At 38.5% G+C, this 21,312-nt stretch overlaps 1 protein-coding gene across 4 annotated transcripts in view; it reads right to left on the bottom strand.

Annotated features, from left to right (window-relative positions):
- Window positions 1-5,717: 5,717 nt before the first annotated feature.
- The window catches only part of mdm1 (Mdm1 nuclear protein), a 31,172-nt gene continuing 15,577 nt past the window's right edge, over window positions 5,718-21,312 (bottom strand). For 2 of the 4 annotated variants that reach the window (XM_041216513.1, XM_041216516.1), the window contains 11 exons: window positions 20,952-21,119; window positions 20,187-20,305; window positions 20,002-20,083; window positions 19,621-19,659; window positions 19,141-19,316; window positions 18,405-18,695; window positions 17,647-17,810; window positions 14,879-15,012; window positions 13,558-13,804; window positions 12,789-12,857; window positions 5,718-8,987 (listed from right to left, as the gene is read on the bottom strand). In XM_041216513.1, coding sequence (XP_041072447.1) covers window positions 8,872-8,987; window positions 12,789-12,857; window positions 13,558-13,804; window positions 14,879-15,012; window positions 17,647-17,810; window positions 18,405-18,695; window positions 19,141-19,316; window positions 19,621-19,659; window positions 20,002-20,083; window positions 20,187-20,305; window positions 20,952-21,119 — 1,605 coding nt within the window. In that variant the 3' untranslated portion in view covers window positions 5,718-8,871. The remainder of the gene's footprint in view (window positions 8,988-12,788; window positions 12,858-13,557; window positions 13,805-14,878; window positions 15,013-17,646; window positions 17,811-18,404; window positions 18,696-19,140; window positions 19,317-19,620; window positions 19,660-20,001; window positions 20,084-20,186; window positions 20,306-20,951; window positions 21,120-21,312) is intronic. The other 2 variants (XM_041216514.1, XM_041216517.1) reach the window with 1 other exon arrangement.

Below are 21,312 nucleotides of genomic sequence, written 5' to 3'. Positions count from 1 at the left end.
AACACAATATCGGAATGACGTTCGATGACATTGGGATGCACGCTCAATGTCATTTCGCATCATTTTGTGCAGCAGTGTGTCGGGCACGCCCCCGCATAATGACGGCAATATTCTGGCCTATATTAAAAAGGGAGAAACCTGTATAAAGGAGATGAGATTGTGTGTAAGGAAAGGAATTCTAAGATCTAACAAGTGTGAAAAGCCTCCAGCCTCTAAGCCTCAAGTTGCTGTCTACACAAGCTGAAAGGAAGAAACCTCACTTTGAATTCGACTGTTCAGGTTATCGTGTTACTTTGCCTGGTCTTTTAAAATCTGTGTGTTTTACTGTTGCCTTAACAGAGGTGTAACTGAGAGTTAGATTAACAAGGGGAGCTAGGAGTTATCATAGTAGTAATTTATAAATCTATGTATGTACTTAAAATCATTTTTTATTAATAAAGGTTATTTTAGTATTTTAAGAAACCTTATTGCAACTGAATTGAAGGCATACAAATTATGAAATAGTTGTGGCACTTCTGGGATTTGAACAGCTCAGCATTTACCATCCGCTGTGCCATAACACCAGTGAAGTGGTTCTGAGCAAATTGTTGGAACCGCGGGCTGACAAGTCCCCTGGTGCTGATGGACTTCATCCTAGGGTCTTAAAAGAAGTGGCTAGTGAGATAGTTGATATGCTGGTTTTAATTTTCCAAAATTCCCTAGGTTTCATTAAGTTAGAAAATAGCGAATGTAACTCCTTTGTTCAAAAAGGGAGGAAGACAGAAAGCAGGAAACTACAGGCCAGTTAGCTTAACATCTGCCATAGGGATTATTAAAGATGTTGTAGCAGGGCACTTAGATAAATTCAAGGTAATCAGGCAGAATCAACATGGTTTCGTGAGAGGGAAATCATGGACAGAATTTTCTGCCTGTCGGATGGGCAGGCCTGACCCAATCTCCAGCAGGCAGGGAACCAATCCACACTGGAGAAGCAGGCCGTACTGCCATTTTACGTGGGCAGGCCTATTAAGGCCCGCCCAGTGTGACGTCAGCTGGGAAGCGCTATGCGCTTCCTGTGCAGGCGGGGAGGATTCCCCAAAAGCGAGAGTGCAGCCTCAGGGAGATCGTTTCCACTTCGAAAAAGATTAAAAAAGAAAAAAAAAATTCCCTAACATGTCCCCTTCTGAGATGGGACATGTTCATAACTTACACTATAACTTTATTAAACTTGTTAAAACCCTGCATGAAACCTCATCCCGCCGGCGGATGAGGTTTCATGTTTTCTCCATTTGCCACCAGGGCTCCTGGCCTGCCCGCCAACCTTAAGGTTGGATGGGCAGATCCTTTAATTGTTTAAATGATCCTGTCAAAGGCCTCAATTGGCCATTGACAGGTAAGTGGGCCCGCAGCTGATTTTGCTGCGCCCACGCCTTCCTGAAAATTTAAATGGGGTGGGATGACGTTGAGGGTTCTGCCCAATGTCATCCCGCATCATTTTATGTGTCAACGAGCGGGCCCCACCCCCGCACGCCGACGGCAAAATTCTGCCCCACATGTAACCAACTTATTGGAGCTCTTTGAAGAAGTAACATCTGTGGATAAAGGGGAATGGGTGACAGTACAATACTTACATTTCCAGAAGCATTTGATAAGGTGCCACATCAAAGATTATTGTGGAAAATAAAAACTCATGGTTCAGGGGGTAACATATTGGCATGGATGGAAGATTGGCTAGCTTACAGGAAATAGAGAGTAGGCATGAATGGGTCATTTTCTGGTTGGAAAGTTGTAATGAGTGATCTGCCATAGGGATCAGTGCTGGGGGCTTAACGTTTTGCAATTTATATAAATGACTTGGATTAAGGGACCAAAGATATGATTGCTAAATTTGCTGATGATACAGAGGTAGGTAGGAAAGTGAGTTCTGAAGAGGACATCAGGAGGCTACAAACGGATATGGATAAGTTAAATGAGTGAACATAGATCTGGCAAATGGAGTATAATGTGAGAAAATGTGAAATTGTTCATTTTGGCAGGAATAATAAAAAAGCATGTTATCTAAATGGTGCAAGATTGCAGAGCTCTGAGATGCAGAAGAATCTGGGTGTCCTAGTGCATGAATTGCAAAAGGTCAGTATGCTGGTACAGCAAGTAATTAGGAAAGTTAATAGAATGTTACCATTTATTGCGAGGGGAATTGAATACAAAAGTAAAGAGGTTATACTTCAGCCATACAAGGCATTGGTGAGGCCACATCTGGAGTATAGTGTACAGTATTGGTCTCCTTGTTTAAGGGAGGATGTAAATGCATTGGAAGTCGTTCAGAGAAAGTTTACTAGACTAATACCTGGAATGGGAGGTTGTCTTATGAGGAAGGATTGGCTTGCATCTGCTGGAGTGTAGAAGAATAATAAGCAACTTGATTGAAACATACATGACCCTGAGGAGTCTTGAAAGGGTGCAAAGGAAGTTTCCTTTTGTGGGAGAATCTAGAACTGGGTGTCACTGTTTAAAAATAAGAGGTCACACATTTAAGACAGAAATGAGGGGATTTTTTTCTCAGAGGGTAGTGAGTCTTTGAAGCTCTCTTCCTCAAAAGGCGGTGGAAGCAGAGACTGAATATGTTTAAGGCAGAGCTAGATAGATTCTTGATAAGCTAGGGGATGAAAGGTTATCGGGGATGGGTGGAAAGGTGGAGTTGAGGTTACAATCAAATCAGCCATGATCTTATTGAATGGCGGAGCAGGTTCGAGGAGCTGAATGGACTAATCCTGCTCCTAACTCATATGTTCATATGTTGAAGGACAACTGCCTCTCGGGAAGAGAACTTATGTTTTAAGCACACATAAGGAAGGCAACAGGAAACAACTTCATGGATTTTTTTCCCTGATCATATTGCTCACGGCCAACACAACTCAAAGGCATAAGACAAACAACGTAAACAGGACCAATAAAATAGTTGGTGCCATATCTAGCAGGGGAAGGAGCAAGGCATCCCAGATTGTCAACATATAAACTCCTTATGAAAATTGGTGAGAATGGGAACTTGGAATGTGAGGACAATGATGAGAAGGGGAAAGCCAGAAAATATCAAGAGAGGAATGGGAAGATACAACCTGAATATTCTCTGTCTGACAAAATGAAGATGGAGAGATTGTGGTGATCTTGAAAGTGACAATACAAGAGTCATTTATGCAGGTGGTGAACAGAGCCAAAGGGATATTGCTATAATGTTGGATAATGAAATGGCAAAGTGTGTGATGAGAATTAATCAACACAGTGAGACTGCTGAAGGTGTGCTCAATGCTGATCAAGTGGATGTTGTTATTATAGCAGTGTACATGCCCACATCAGAGCGCCCAGATGAAGAAGTGGAGAGACAGTGTATCAGAAACTGGAAGAACTGATAGAAAAGAGAAAAGGAAACAACTTAGTGATCATGGGAGATTGAAATGCTGTATCAGTGAAGGCAGAGATAGAAACAAAGTTGGAAGCCACGGACTGGGTGTCAGAAACATCAGAGGAGAAATGCTGTTTGAGTTCTGCAGAAGACGGAAACTGCATCATCAACAGCTAGTTTAAGCACAGTTAAAGGATATGGTACACTTGGAAGTCACCTGGGGATTTGAAGGGGTACCAAATTGATTACTCCTTTAATGAGTAGAAATATCGAAACAGCATAAACCATGTGCCTATGCAGGTGCAATCACAGATTCAGATCTTAATCTTGTTGCCATGAAAGTTAAAATTCAGATGAATTCAGTCAAGAAGGGAAATCAAAAGCCTCGGCAGAATAGAAAGAAGATGTATGGTCTCTGAAAGGGTCAAGTTTCATGAAGAATAGAGAAAAAGTTTGAGGTTAACAGCAGTTCAGAAAGCTATTGCCAAGGCCAATGGGATAGATTAAAAAACATTATCCTAGAAAGTGGTAGTGATATTAAGCATAAAAGCAGGGAGGTAATGCTGAACCCTTATAAAACTCTGGTTAGGCACAATTAGAGATTATTACATCCAGTTTTGGTCACCACACTTTGGGAAGGATGTGAGAGTCCTTGAGAGGGTGCAGAGAAGATTTACCAGAATGGTTCCAGAGATGAGTTATTTTAGCTACACGGTTATATTGGAGAAGTTGGAGTTGTTCTCCTTAAAGCAAAGGAGACTGAGGGGAAATTTGATAGAGGTTTACAAGATTAGGACATGCTCCAATAAGAAAAAGCTGTTCCCATTTGATGATTGTGCAAGAACTAGAGGGTGGTGGAAGAGGAGACATCAATAATTTCAAAAGGAAATTGAATGGGCACTTGAGGAAAATAAACTTGCAGGGCTATGGGGATAGAGTAGGGGAATGTGACTAATGAGATTGCTATACAGAGCTGGTATGTACTAGATAGGTGAATGGCCCCCTTCTGTGCCATAATGATTCTATGACTAACAAAATATTTTCACTATTGTTGCTCTACACATAACTTTCCGGTGACTTGGGGAAGACTTTATTTGAATTATTATTTTTTAAATCATATATGTGTATTTCCATGAAAACACCCAGGAACACATATATAGTTTGCCCTTCAAAGCTTGAGCTGTCCATTGAGAGAAATTTTAGGGTTTTTTTAAGTTCATTCTTGGAATATGGCCAAGGTTGCCATTTATTGTCATTCTTAGTTGATTTGATAGAGCTGGGTAGTTTACAAAGCCATTTTGGAGGGCAGTTAAGAAACAAGCATATTGGTGTAGGACTAGAGTCACCTATGGGCCAGGCCAGGTAAGAACACTTTTACTGGTACCAGCTTTCTGTTTTTCACCCCATCCCCGATTTTATTTTAAATAGAATTTAAAATTTCCAAATAGCTATGGTGTGATATGAAATTACATTCTGTGGATTACTATTCCAGTAACATAACCACCATGCTGTCATACCCTCATGACTATAATACAACTCTGAGACCAACAGCCCAGCCAAAACCATGTTTAGTTCTGTCGAAGGGTCATGAGGACTCGAAACGTCAACTCTTTTCTTCTCCGCCGATGCTGCCAGACCTGCTGAGTTTTTCCAGGTAATTCTGTTTTTGTTTTACCATGTTTATACTGTCTGACCGCATTCGGAATTTCCATATGTACTATGCCACTCCAGACCATGCATATTTTGAAAATGTAGCTAGCAACACCTACGCTGTCTGCATTTACACAAGCTCTGGGCAAGTTTAAAAAGCCTGTAGGGCCCAAGAGACTCACATCAATGTTAAACCTGGTGACGTTCCATGTGTTGTGAACCCTAAGCATCACTTCCTTCTAAAGTCAGGTCCTAACCTGTTGCATTTTGTAAAGTTTGCTGCAAATCAACAGGATTGTAGTTGCAGTATAAATGCACTACAAGAGGCGTAATATACAATACTCAAGTATATAGGCACAACTGTCACCATTGCTACTGTGCAAATGAGTTTGAAGTGCAGCTTCAAATTCCAGCAATTATGCTCTGTTTATGTTATTATCTACTGGTTTGTCCTGTCTGAATTTCCTGGATCTAAAAAAGGCAGTTCTTAATGCTGTTGCCCCATTGGTGGTATTTTGAATTAGGATTTATCCAAGATCTGATCTTTCAAGTTGCTGATGCCAATTAAAATTTTAAATCCAAGTGTCTAGCAAAAATAAAATGCATGGTCACTTCTGCTGCGCTGCATTGATACCAAGAAACAAACTAAGTCTTGTGGCAACATTAGGAAAATATACCTGTTTCTGAATAAATAGTCAACAGTAAGCAGCAGTTTAATAAAAGTCCCACAATATAAATCACACATAACAGCAAAATTCGGCATTGGATTCCAGCATTGATAGGACTGGAGCTGTTTTGTGTCTTGTCTGCTACACCAAGGGGTACAGTAGCAATTCTATTTTAAACAGCAATTAAATTAGGAAAATTAGAACTCTGCCCATGAATATCAGCTCTGTTTAATAGCCTCCATTGTTCCTGACATGTTAATTACTGAAAAAGTTCTTGTCAGTTCTTGTCAAAATGTAAATGGTCACACAGCAGTCTATCAGTACTTTTTTTTTTAAGTGGTTCTAGCACTGGTTACCTTAACATTGCAGCTGTTGGATGCCACTATTGGTGCAAATTGCTCACTTCCATTCTTCATATTGCAGGTGCAGCTTTCGTTCTATCCTTTATAAATCCAAAGTGGATGACCTCACATTTGCCTATATTGAAATCAATTTGCCACAGTTCTGTTCATTCACTTATTCTATCATTAGCTCTTTGTAATTTTATACTTCCATCTACACCACCTACGAAACAGGATACTTTTGCGTCATCATAAAATTTGGAAATGTGGATTTCTATCCCGCATCTAAGTCATCGATGAATACATTGAATAGTTGTGGCCTCCGCACAGATTCTTGTAGGGCACCATTAATCACATCCTGCTAGTTAGAGTACCTGCCCATTATCTCAATCCTCTGTCCCCTACCGCTCAGCCAACTTTCTAACCAGGTTAGTAATTTTCTTTCAATTCCATGGGCTTCAACTTTATTTGACAGTCATAAGGCATGACTTACCTTTTACAAATTTATGCTAGCTCACTCTGATCAGCTGAAAATTTTCAAGTGCTCAATCACCCTATCCTTAATTATAAATTCTAGCTAAATTTTTACAACAGATATTACGCTAACTGGTCTATAATCCCCTGGTTTCCCTCTCTCATCATTCTTACATCGCATAGCAGCATGCTCAATGTTCCAATCTAAAGGCCAGTCCTTGAAACAAAAGAACTTTATTAGATTATACTTGGGGCACTGAATATTCTCACCCATTTCTTTTAAAATCTCAGACCAGAAACCATCCAGTCCTGGGCATTTATTGCTCTTTTGGGCAATTAATTTCTCCCGTTTGTATGGTCAAGTTTACATTAATTTTGTTGAGCCCGTTTCATAGTTTTCTTGAATCTTTTCTTCAATGGTAAATACCGATTCTAAGTAATTATTCAGTATGTCTGCCATTCCCTTATCATTAGTAACAAAACAGTAAGTTTTCAAGAGGCCTATAGTGCTTCTGGCCATCCACCTTTTGCTAATATAACTGTAAAAGTATTTTGTATTAATTTTGATACCTCTTGCAAGTTTCTTTTCAAACTCCCATTTTGTAGCTCTTACTATCTATCTTCCTTTGCATCTTTCCCATTTGCCAGAAGCTATGCTAGCTTTGCATTTTTGTATGATTTTTCCTTCAGTTTTATATTTTTTCTCACGCTTTAGTTGTCCATGGCTGTCTTTTTTAGCAAGTAGAATTCTTGCCCTTTTAGGAGTACGAACTGGTTCAGCATCACGTGAAATTATTTTTTGAACACCCCCACTGATTTGTTATCATTTTACTCATTAACAGATTTTCCCAGGTTATAGTGTCTAACCTCTGACTCTTTCCATTAAGTCAGCCTTACCTAAATCAAGAATCTCAATAGCTATTTCAGGTGAGGTGAGATTGACTATCCTTGCTATTCAGGCAGCATTTGATGGAGTGTAACATCAAGGAGCCCTAGTAAAAGTGAAGTCAGTAAGTATTGGGCAAAGCATTCCACTGGCCAGAGTTATTCCTAACACGAAGGAGGTGGTTGCAGCTGTTAGAAGCCAATCGGCTCAGCCCCAAGGTATCATTGCAGGAGTTCCTGCTGTTATAGGCCCAATCATCTTCAACTGCTTCATCAATGATTGTCCTTCCATCATAAAGTCAGAAGTGGGGCTATTTACGATTAATGCAGTGTTCAGTTTCAATCACAGTTCCCCGGATAATGAAGCAGTTCATGCCCACATGCAGCAAGACCTGGACAATATTCTGGCTTGGTTGATCATTGATAAGTTAAATTCATGCCATGCAAGTGCCAGGTAATGACTATCTCCAAGAGAGAGTATAGCCTCCTCCCCTTGACGACTAGTGGCATTACCATCATCAAATCTTCAACTATTAACATCTTGGGAGGTCAACCGTTGACCCGAAACTGGAGCAGTCACATAAATACCATCACTACAAAAGCAGGTCTGAGGCTGGGTATTCTGTGCTGAATGGCTCACCTCCTGACTCACCAAAGTCTTCCCATTATCTATAAGGCACATTTGCCTGGACGAGTACAGTGCCAACGACACTCAAAGTAGCTCAACACCATTAAGGGCAAAGCAACCCTTTTTTAATTGGCACCCCATTCCCCACAACCATCAGTGCACCATGGCTACAATATGCACTGCAGCAACGCACCAAGGCTTTTCATAGTACTTCTCAAACTCTGACCTCTACCATCTAGAAGGACAAGGCCAGCAGGTGCATGAGAACAACACCACCTGCAAATTCCCCTCCAAGTCACACACAACCTAACTTGAACATATACCGTCATTCCTTCATTGTTATTGGGTCAAAATCCTGGAACTCCTTCCCTTACCATTGCATCACCACATGGGCTGCAACAGTGCAAGAAGGTGCTTCACCAGCACCTTCTCAAGAGTAATTAGAGATGAGCAATAAATGCTGACTTGGCCAGAGACATTTACATCCCATGAATTCATTGTTTTAAAACTTATTTTTTTTAAAAATTCATTAAAATTGCTGCATACACATTCATTCAATTTTTTTAACTGTGTAGAAATCAGCTTATACATTAAATAATGTATTTTACAGTAAAATATTGGCAAACATCAAACTTGAATCTTAGCTCTCAGCATGAACACGCATGGGTCAATATAAATCAAACAAATTTTAAATAATAAATAGACAGAAGAAGTATAACAATTAACATATAAAGAGACATTCGTATTCAAAGTTGAAGTGGATTCATTTCTCAGGTTTAAAAAAAAGTCAAATCCTTAGCAAAACCTAAAAGTCCTTCTAGGAATAAACACCATTTAAAGTTTAGCTCATGGGCTCTTGCCCCAGAAATCATCTCTCCGTTTCTGAGCACGCTCAAGAACTTGAGAGGCGAGTGAGCTGGATGCTGCTGATCGTGCAGATATTTGTGACATTCGATCATCCTCTGAAAGAGAGAATAAGGTAAAGTTGAATCAATTTTGGTTTTATTTACTGTAGTTTTATTATTATAAATTCATGTATGAAATTTCTTCACACAAAAATGGGAGAGCTCCATTTCTCTACTGCCCTAAAGTGATGTATCTCAGTGTTACTAGGTCACATTAATTTAATTTATCTGAACATGGGTTAGAATCAGGTCCTGGGACAGAATCAACCAGGGTAGGCCAATAGAGTTAGATAAAAACAGATGGTAGGAGGCTCTATTGAGTAAAAAACACTATGATAGACCAGAACAAAAATAGCTGGAAAAACTCAGCAGGTCTGACAGCATCTGGAGAGAAGAAGACAGAGTTAACGTTTCGAGTCTTGATTAAGATTCATATGGGCTCAACATGTTAACTCTGTATTCTTCTCCACAGATGCTGTCAGACCTGCTAAGCTTTTCCAGCTATTTTTGTTCTTGTTTCAGATTTCCAGCATCCACAGTATTTTGCTTTTAACTACGATAGACCAGTTGGGCCAAATGGCCTATTTCTGTACTGTGTATTCTTTGTAACCTACACTACTATCTCAAGCATTCTACTGCTCTTTGTCATTTTTGTGCATTGGAAAGTCTGTGGAACAATTAGTCTATAAGGAAACTAATGTCTTTAAATTACATACCATAGAATATGGTAATTTCACCTGCACTTATATATTTTCCTTATCACAGAACCATAGACATTACCATTGCTATTATTGACAAGAATGGCTGAGTGATTTACTGGAAAAATGTGTGGATTGTAACTGGATATTCACCTTTGCTGCTCATTGGTCAAAACCTTATCAATGTGATGTAATACAAAAGTTTTAAACAGTCATGAAACAAATAACTTACTGGAAAAAAAACATAGTTGCAATGTATTAGAATAGCCTTTCAATAGAACACATTTGACTGGAAGCCAGAAGTGTCAAGGAAACAGTGAATACTTTAAAGTCATACATTATTATCACACATATTAACTTGATTGGAGAAGTAAGGCAATAGAGAGGAGATTTTGCAAGCCCTTTTAGTTACCACCTAGGAATGGGAGAATATTTTAGTTCTAATTGAGGCATTCTGTAAACCATGGACACTGCAGGACTTTTAACTGTAAGACCAGTTAAAGAAATTGGATAAGGTTTTAGATTTTGTTTTATTTTGCATGCTTTAGTTTGGGTGAGTGATTTAGGCTTGTTACAAATTATTGGTACCCTCTTCCTAGATTTGCCAACCCTCCGGGATTGGCCTGGAGTCTCCAGGAATTGATGATCAATCTCCAGGACACTGCTGTTAGCAATCCTGGAGAAAAATCATAGGGACATTGAAAAAGAGTTTTTAAAAAATTTTTTCTTTAAACCTTTCTCTTTACCAGATATAAAAATATTGAAAATGGGTGGATAAAAGGCTGTTTGGCTGACAGTCAAGCTTCATCTAATTGGGTAATGAGTCTTTTAGCTTTCCAATTGGCATAGGAACAAGGATGGGTGTGTTGGCTGATGAATGGCTGGAGCGTGAGGGCAAGTCATGTGATGAAATGTCCAAGAATACATTCAGTCACAGTTGACAATCCTACCTCCTCCTGAAGGGAGCACTTGTGATGTTTTTGTTCTGATGGTACTGGGTTACACCCAGTACCATTCCACTGGTCTAATTGAAAAATGGTCCAAATAAAAGCTAGCACCAAAAATACTCATATGAAAACAAAGGTGAGGCTAAAATGTGGCAGTGAACACTCTTCAATGTTTTGGAGTTTTTATCTGAGGTGATGAAGTTGAGAAAGGTATCTAGATCACACTCAAAACAGCTCCTGTTCTATATGACTATGAATGTAACTCTACCTTCCTGATATCTAAATAACCTGCAGACAGATCAGTGGTCAAACAGAGAACCTATTCACTGTATTTTGACTTCCTGATATATCGTGTGACCTCAACTGATCTTCCTCAACTTTAGAAAGTAGTGGAAAAAGCGCTTCACTGGATTGCGGCTTAGGTTTAAAAACTGACATATTTATTAAACAATTAACGGCTAACTGAACAGGTGAAATGACATATTGTAAGTTTAACATTGGGAAAATACATAACTATTGCTCCTTTTAAGGCACAAAGACACTCCATGGAATGGCAATCATCGTCAGATTGCCACTCCACTGTTATTTTCTTACCTTAGACTGGAGCTGCACATTTCTCGCCTGGGCTTCCAAAATGCACCTGCTGAGAAATGTGGAGCACAGCTGTTTCTCAAGTCCTTCAGTGAAATGCAGGATCGGGGGAAATGAAGCCATGCCCCCTTTTTACAGCACTAGCTGCTGTATTTCAGTAAGTTTAAATGTCCCAGGCACTTTAGCAAGCTAGGAGAGAAGTTAGGCATGTAAGGTAAGTGGATGAGGGGTTAGGCTGGGTTGGGAGGTCGCAGGGGTGGGGGGATGTAGTTGAGTGGTTGGGGAGGGGTGGTCAAGGTTTCAAGGGAGTAGTCAGGGGGCGGGAGGTGGGAGGGTATAGTAGGGCAGTCATGGTCAGAGGGTCCAGTGGGAGGCTCATGAGGGTCAGTATGATAGTTAACCAGAAGGTAGAAATGGTTTTAATCATTCTAACTTAGTGAGACAGAACCATCTGAAGTTTCTGATTTTAAAATCAGAGTTTCGGGGGATTCCAGATACAGGGTAATTGCCCAACAGAAACTGAAATTTCCTGGGCAATTCCCGTACAGTCCTTGTATGGGGACTTCTGAGGAGGCCCCCAAACACATCTTCCAGGGTACCACTCTCCAGAGGAGATGGAAGATCTGGGCTATTGTAACAGTTCTGTTGGCAACATCAAACCGCAATTTTAAAGTAAACGATTCTTCAGTATTATTCTTTGAGTGGTGTTTGTTGCTGATCCTCCATGGAATCTCTCTCTCTGGCCTATCTATTCCTTGCTAATAGCTTCAGATATACCATAATCATTTTAAAACACATTGAGAAATATTCAACAAAAAAGTTTGGAACAATTTAAATATGTCTATGCTAAACGCCAAAAGAGCTGCCACTCAATATTGTGCAAATAAACCGCACAAGGTGCTTGTATTTGAATTGAATGTCTTAGCCCTCCTCAGACACCAGACTGAGATGGTAACGTTGGATTATCGATCAAGGTAAGTGTCACCTTTCTATGAGGCATTGTTAAACCCCCAAATGCACTGTAACAGAGAGAAAGACAGAAAGAAACCAATATCTTGATACATTAACAAAAATGCATCTTCACTCAGACATCATCCACCAACATGTAAGCTTATTCCTGTCAGTTTTTTTTCCAAAACTTCTAATTCTATTTGTTTTCCAAGCTGCTCTTTACTGAGTTAGCTCATCACTGTTTTTTCTTTCCTATAGCTTAACTTTTTAATATATCATTTCCTCGCCAGGCTATTTGAATATGGTTAATAGTCACAAATACCACAACTCCATATAAGGTCTCAAATAAAAGCAAAATACTGTGGATGCTGGAAATGTGAAATAAAAACAAAAATAGCTGGAAAAGCTCAGCAGGTCTGACAGTATCTGTGGAGCAGAAGACAGAGTTAACGTTTCGAGTCCATATGACTCTTTATCAGAACTAAAGAAAAATAAAGAAAAAATAAAGTATAAGGTCTGTTAGACAATGGCACAACTTCTATCAGAATCATTGCTGAAATGATATTACAGCTGTTCTTTTTGAGTCAAAGTTAACTTGAATTCTATAAAGTGGTTTTGACATGGCAACTGTTTACATCAAGCAATTTTTAAGTTGAAAACCATACAAATACCATTATCAGCAGCAGCTGGGTCTGTTGATTGTATCCTCAGCAGACTGGTCCTTAGCCCTCCAGTATTGCCTTCAAGTGGAATTAAAAAGAAGTTACTACTGATTCACAGCTGGGCTTTAAAAAATAATAAATGCAATTCTACCCAGATTGTTAAACCCTCACAACCCTCCAGCAATACTGAATTATTTTGAAGGAAAAATCTGCACTATCTTGCAAGATTTTCTTGATGCTAAAAACAGTATAACTCCTAACAAATATATTAACACAGAATTTTTCTCAATTCAGAAGGGGGACACTACCATAGCCAGGGAGAGGCAACCAACACATCACATTCATTACCAACATTAACAAAAGAAGAGCTTTTGTGTTACAAAAAAGCTAGGCACTGGATCTACAATTTCACATTAAGAGTCACGAATGATTGGACAGCTACCTATTTTGTGCTGTACTCGGGACCTGCTTGCTTACTGCAAATTCCAGCCTGACTGAAGGGCAAGACCACAACAATTTAGAAAAGTGTAACATAACTTATTTTTGCATTTATGCCTCTATTTTTAAAGCTATGGATTTTTAACACCCTTATCAGCTTATCCTGCTGCCTTCAAAAGATTTGTGTGTGTACCCCCAGGCCTCTTTTTCCTGCAAGTCCTTTAAAAAATTGTGCAATTTTGTTTATGCTGCCTCTCTTCATTCTGCGTTAAATCTAATCTGCCATCTCTCTGCCCATTTCACCAGTTGGTCTATCTATCCCCGAATATTGACTGTTTACCATTGTGCTGGAATTCCGGATGTCTAAGAGTTCCTTGTATCCGATGAGGGCAGCTCCAAGATGGTGCAACAGTGACTGAAGCACATTTTGGATTAAAAACGGGATGAGATTTCGCTGATGCTAGAATGGAAGGTTCAGTCTTTTCAGGAGATAGGCTATTGAAAGCTGCAGGTCCATATTCTTCCCTCAAAGGTATTGGGTCAGAAGTCTTAACACCAGCTGCTGGGGACTGTTGGAGTGATTCAGTCTAAGTAACACAGAAAATACCATTTTTTTGGTTATGTACTATTCAAATCATACCTTGTATAAATATTTTGCTGCAAAGATTACAGAATTATTCAATACATTAGCTTCATTCAGTGGCCTGAGTAAATGGGGTCAATCTGGGGTTCCAAATCTGATTGTAATCTAATAATTCTACAATCCTTTCTACAGAGAGCCAGCATGGATACAGTGGGCCGAATGGCCTCCTTCTGTGCCATAACAGCTCTATGACGCTTGCTGTAAAGCCCATGGGTCTAAAAAATGATTGAGCTTGGCTACAAGATTGTCCACAGTCAAACAGTTTACAGATACCCATGATCTCAGCTTGCAAGTTGCATAGTTACTGGTGCTTGCATTTTATTTCTCAAAAGCATATTTACATACCGACAGGAATACGCTGTGCCATTTGTTAAATGAAACTATTTTATACTTGTCATTTTTCAAAAAGTATTAAACTAATTTAATAATAAATTACAATAAACTAATATTATCCTAATTTCCATCTCATTTTACTAGGTTTCAAATTAGAAGCTTGAAATGACAACTACATCAAAGTTGTTGTTTAGTTTAAATAATTAAAACAGCCATGTAAAAATGCCATCTGAATAACTCACGCTACAGTAAATATGAAATGTAGGTTTGAAGCCAAGGTCGTAGAGAAGGGCTTTTGCTGAACAAAATTCTTCATTCCCCACAGTGTGCAGCATTGCATTTTGAAACCCTTCCTTGGGCACTACTGCATCCTTGAGTACCTTGTCAAAGGGGGCTCCTTCACATGAGTGTTTAGACTCAGGAGTTTCAGCAGATCATTTGAGCACAGGCGAATCAGTCTGCTAAATCTGTCCACCCCATTGTCCACACATGCAGACTTTTGGCAAGAATCATGAGCAGTTTTTCCTTTCCAAATCTAGGAGCATTGAAGCCAATTCAAGCTCCCCTGCTGGCACACTGAGACCAGTTGGACTGAATCTTGAACGTGGACTGTATAAGCTGAATTGGTTAAGAATGTACTTCTTGTAATAGGAGCCAAGATATCCCTCATGTAAAAGTTCTGTACCTTTCTTAGCATTTTGCTCGGTGATTCTGATAAATATTTATAGGGCGAATATTGTTTTCCCAATGGAGGCTGGGTCCTTCTACGATGGGGTGATGGTGATCTGATTTTACAAGGAGAAACTAAAACAGCACCCCCTGGTGGAGAGAAATTATTAAAATTAGGATCTAATAATTATTAAATGCTTAGTCTAATGGGGCTTATAGAGGAAATTTCAGGCTGTTTATATAATTACCCTTACCCATAAGACCATATGACATAGGAGCAGAACTAGGCCATTCAAGTCTGCTCCGCCATTCAATGAGATCATGGCTGATCTGATAATTCTCAACTCCACTTTCCTGCCTTTTCCCCATAACCCCGGATTCCCTTACTGATTAAAAATCTGTCAATCTCAGCCTTGAATATAGTTAATGACCCAGCCTCTATAACCCTCTGCAGCAAAGAATTCCACAGGTTCACTATCCTCAGAGAAGAAATTTCTCATCTCGGTCTTAAATGGGCGACCCCTTACTCTGAAGTTATGCCCTCTGGTCTTAGACACTCCCTAGAAACAACCTCTCAGCATTTACCCCGTCAAACCCCCTAAGAATCTTATATGTTTCAATAAGGTTGCCTCACATTCTTCTAAACTCCAATGAGTATAGGCTCAACCTACTCAACCCCTCCTCATAAGAAAATTCCTCCATACCCGGGATCAACCTAGTGAACCTTCTCTGGACTGCCTCCAATGCCAATATATCTTTCCTTAGATAAGGGGACCAAAATTATTCACAGTATTCTAGGTATGGTCTAACTAGTGCCTTGTATAGTTTTAGCAAGACTTCCCTATTTTTACACTCCATTCCCTTTGAAATAAAGGCCAACATTCCATTTGCCTTCCCCATTATCTGCTGAACTTGTATGTTAACTTTTTGGGATTCATGCACAAAGACTCCCAAATCCGTCTGTGCTACAGCTTTCTGCAGTCTTCTCCATTTAAATAATATTCAGCTCCTCTATTCTTCCTTCCAAAGTACATAACCTCACATTTTCCCACATTATATTCCATCTGCTAAGTTTTTGCCCACTCACTTAACCTGTCTATATCCCTCTGTTGATGGCTTGTGTCATCCTCACCACTTGCCTTCCCACCTATTTTTGTGTAATCCGCAAACTTGGTGATAGTACATTCACTTCCTTCATCTAAGTCATTGATATATATTGTAAAAAATCAAGGCCCCAGTACTGATCCCTGTGGCACTCCACTAGTTACAGGTTGCCATCCCAAAAATGCACCCCTTATCCCAAAGCTCTGTTTTCTATTAGTTAGCCAATCCTTTTTCAATGCTAATATACTACCCCCAATACCATGGTCTCTTACCTTATTAAGTAGCCTTATGTCTGGTACCTTATCGAATGCCTTTTGGAAATTCAAATATATTACATCAACTGGTTCCCCTTTATCTATCCTGCTTGTTACCTCCTCAAAGAATTCTAATAAATTTGTTAGGTATGATTTCCCCTTCATGAAGCCATGCTGACTCTGCTTGATTAGATTATGTATTTTTAAACACTCTCCTATTACATCCCTTATAATAGGCTCCAACATTTTCCCCAGTGACAGATGTTAAGCTAACTGGCCTATAGTTGCCTTTTTTTGGTCTCCTTCCCTTTTTGATTAAGGGTATTACATTGGCTGTTCTCCAATCCTCTGGGACTTTTCCAGAATCTAAGGATTCTTGGAAGATTATTACCAGTGCATCCACTATCTCTGTAGCTACTTCAATATCCTAGGATGCAACCCATCAGTTCCAGGGGACTTATTGGCCTTTAGCCCCATTAGTTTCCCTAGTACTTTTTCTCTAAGGTTGTTGTATTTATTTTCTCCCCCCGCCCTTTGCCCCTTTATTTAGTATTTTGGAACGCTATTAGTATCTTCTACCATGAAGTCTGAAGCAAAGTATTTATTCAACATCTCTGCCATTTCCTGGTTCCCTATTATTATTTCCCTAGCCTCATTCCCTAAGGGGCCAATGTTCACTTTGGCCTCTTTCTTCCTTTTTATATATTTAAAGAAGCTCTTACTGTCCGTTTTTATATTACCTCCTTCCCGCATACCACTTACATAAAAAAAACTTACAAATTCAGAAATGGCAACACCCACAAAACATTTTATGCCATTCAGAATTCCATGGAGCATCCATCTTACTTTTAGAAGACTTTGCCTTTCATTAGAATTGCCTGCTACAATGCAATCTTGCTGCTTTCTAAAGATCTCCAAGCTTTTTTCACTTGTCTCCTTCTTGCCCACATTTCTGCTTATCCTGACCACTTCTCATTATGTTTTCATTTCTGCCTCTAGGTGATGGGGACAGAGAGTTTCACTAACAAACAAATTATTCATGTAACTGAGCAGTGGTTAACTAATGCTAGCCAGCATGCATACGTTCACTTCCCATAACATAGCTTTGGCTGAGAAAGCAAGAAGTTGAAACACGGTGCAGGGTGCAGACAGAATGAGCGAGGAAAGGGACGAGCTAGGGTAGACTGGAGAAACAAAACAATAGCAAGGCAAGCTAGAGCAAATCTTAAAATGGAATGCTTCAAAATAGCATACAAAATTACCTTTTAATTTAGTAGAAAGTATGTTAGTCAAAGCTTTTATTACATATAAAAATTTCTACAACTTTTGGAATCACATACAAATGCATAGGTGTAAAAACAATTGAATATCTAGTTATTATAGATAAACCAAATATTATTTGTGCTAAATTAAGAAATGGTCATACCAATAGCTGGTGTGGTCAGATCATGATGTGTCCTCTGGGCTCCACCAGTTGTCTTCAGCTTTGGGGTAGGCAGTCGCCCACCGGCGTCAGAACCAAGCTCGGATTGTTCATTTGATTCTGACTTTACTGTTGCCATCTCTTGTATGCTTACAGGGGCTGGTTCTCTAGAAATTTAATTAAATTATCATACAGTTCTGAAAGCCGTTTTTTTTTGGTTGTCAAGAAAGGAACTTACGCAAGAAGAAAACAAAATAAAAATGTTTAAACATTAGCTTCCTCAATGCTGCAGGAAACAACTAAGGAGGAAAATCTCATACTGAGCATACAATAAAAACACCACTTGTACAAGCTATATTTAATTTCTGTGAAGCTAAAATACTTCAACGGGGCCCATTCTCACTTTGCGAACTTCAGTCAAAATCCCAGAGATGGCTTTGCATTAGCTCCTCAACCAAGTACATGCAGAAATTATCTGAAGTTACAGTTCCATGCTTTTACCTAGCACTACAATTGCAACACAGTAATTACTAGAATTAGTGAAAATAGGTCTAAAATGGAGAAATAAAGACAAAAATCGCTTGTATGGAAGTTTAAGGATCTTGTTTCCTATACATTTGAAAGGAATCAAAGTGAGGTTTGACTATATAAACACATGTAATATCTTAGCCAAACTGATTCCAAAGTTTGGCTTCATTTTAATATTTTTCCTAACTAACTCTTTCCCCATCTAATACATATTTTCATCAACCAGTGGCTACCTTTCAACAACTGCTTCCATTTCTGCATTTCCCTCAACTTCCATCTCCTTCTCAGTTTCATAATTTTGTTCTTGATTGTCTTCTGGTAGTTCTGCTCCACATGGCTTCTCTTCTTCATCATTCCATGCCAATTTCCTGCTGACTGGAAGAGTACGAACATCTGGCATACCATTCTGTCCTGTATCATTGTATTTTGCTGAGGCATTCAGTGGTAATGTAGTAACTTGTGCTACAGAGTCAGAGTGCATCTCTTGTCTCTCTCTGCTGAAAGTATTCTGTGTTTCTTTTGCTCTAAAATATAAACAGATATTTTCTATGCTAGCAATTGATTTATATATATTTACCTTTTGTATTTAGTTGAATATTGTAGCAACATTTATATGTCATTCACAAAATGTGTTTGGCTCAACAAACCCATAATTTTTTTTTATATATGTAGAGTATAAGCATTTAGCATTAACATTTCTTGAAAGATTTTCAAAATTAGGCAGCCAGACACTTGTAGTGTTGCATTAGAATGGATTGTGAGGCTTTAAATATGATGGATGAAAATTAACCCACATTTGGTGCTGTCAAAAAAAAAATTCCACCCTGACCAAAAGGATTTAGGCTATTTTCTGCTGTGAACAGCATATGTTGAAAACAGATTCAAAAGGTATACTAATCTACTAGTTGATGTTTGCATAAAATTACTTTTAATTAACTTTTGCAAGATCATTAGTTATTAAATCTATACCTTGCAAGATCCAGAGCTTCAACATTATCACTGACTGATTCTTCAGTATCAGATGTCGAGGACACCTCCCATAACTTATTTTGTTCAGACAGAATTTGGGTGAGATGATCCCGGGAGAAGTGAGTGCCCCGTGCTCTCCTCTTATATGCTTCGGCTTTCTCTCTAAGTTCTTTCACCTGTGGCACCAGAGCAAAAGAAAAATTACAATAGATTTCATCACTATCTATAAAATTGTTCAGCTCCTGTTATGTTCAATATGGTAGTACTGTTAAAATCGACTTACAGAATAGAGAGTTTTTGCTAAGTATGGAAAGCAATTGCTGCCCTTCTATCCACAGAAACTGCAAATAATACTGAAGTGCAACACTAACATAGCAAGCTAGTTGCTGACTATAGCTACTTTCGTTAAAAAGTGTTCTTGCTAAATATGTATGAAATAAACAAGAACATGCATTTAAAAAATACAAGCTAAAGACTAACCTCAGCATACCAATTAGAATTTAGGTTACTTTCAGTACCCTACAGAGAAAGAAGGTAGAGATAATTTTAAAATAGATTGCTTTTGAAAATCCAATAAAATAATATATATTCAAAATTGAAAGTAGTGAAGCAACAAGAATTCACAGCATGCATTGACTGAGAAATTGCACGACAGTGCAAAAGCGCCCTCTAGAGTTCCCTCTAAAGACCAGTTTTAAAAACACAATCAGATGAATTCATAACTGCAAAAGTACATAGTTCCTACTTTATAAAGTATTAATATTCACTATCAAAATGGTTAGACTATTTTCAAATTAACTAATATTATCAAAGGTTCAAATGAATTTCAAACACTGGTGTTAGAAACAATTATTCACCCACCTCTGCAGGTCGGCATGTTCCTCTTCTGTAGTCATACTGACCTGGAGGCTGAAAGTTAGTCTTGTATTCAGACTTAATGTTTCTGGAAAAAACAAAATTATATGAATAATAATTTCTATAAACTTGAATGTAGTAAATCATACTTTACAGTTAGACTATGCATTTTAAATTTAAAAGCTGCATACTTAAGCCCTTTGCATGAGAAAACAGGTTTCTGTGGATTCTGTTGGTTTGGAAGCTGTTGCTCTTGAAATACTTGTTCCTCTGTATCCTGTCGCTGGTCTTTTGAGGTTGATCCTGTTGACTTAAGATAGACAGGCTTCAGATTATTACTGAGTAAATGAAAACTCAAAGCTTAAGACATGCACGAAAGAATGGGCCGCTGATTTTTCACAACTTCTCTTTTAATAAAGTAGATAAGCTCCTTTAATTATAATAGTGTTTTTTGTTATTGTATAAAATATTCATTTTTGAGAAAAAAAGAGAAAGTTCTGAAAATGAGATTTGTGGGACAAAAATAAATAGCCATGTAAAAAAAAAAGTATTTTAAATAATTTTCAACTATTTGATATATTTCTGAGTGTCATTTTGAGAATGGATACAAAAGAATTAGATCCCACTGGTGACATATTTTGTAAAGCTGTGTAATGGTGAACAACGTTCTGTACCAAGAAGTGCAGTCCCTTGTGACAATATTAATTCATGATTGATCACGTTATCAAGAAAAACTATATCCCTGCAATTAATAGCGTAAAATTCCAAGGAAAGAATCATCTAATAGCTAATTACAGAGACCCGAGAGCATATTCCATTAACCTTTCCAGCTGAGGAAAGGTGACAAAAGCAGATAGAGGAAGAGACATTTTCAGACATGTTCAACAGGTTCACAAATAAATTACCATTCTTTTTCTTGATCATAAACAGAAAATGAGCAGGTAATATCCAATTACCTTTTGTCGGGAAAGATTCTCCTGTTCAAACGGTAAAGCTTCAAAGTCTTTACGGAAGCGTGGTCCTTTAGGTAGCTGCAAACCTTTATACTGACTTGAGTATTCTGTTTCACTGAGCATCTTACCCAATTTAAATTGAGAAACATGCTTATTTCTGGTGTGAATAATCTGGAGACAAGAACAATATTTCTTAGTGTTATGAATAAAGATTAATAAATAATAAATAACAGCACTCAAATCAACTTTATACTACAAGTTACAATACTCACTTGTTAAAGTATTAGAAAAGTTTTTGGAATATGACATAGATCTAACTAACTTGAGCACTAACGAGGCAGAAATATCATAAATATTGGTTTTG

The sequence above is a fragment of the Carcharodon carcharias genome, chromosome 21 (assembly GCF_017639515.1).
Source record: "Carcharodon carcharias isolate sCarCar2 chromosome 21, sCarCar2.pri, whole genome shotgun sequence".
Taxonomy (NCBI): domain Eukaryota; kingdom Metazoa; phylum Chordata; class Chondrichthyes; order Lamniformes; family Lamnidae; genus Carcharodon; species Carcharodon carcharias.
The sequence above is the reverse complement of the archived record's forward strand: the minus strand, read 5'-3'. Positions and strand labels throughout refer to the sequence as shown.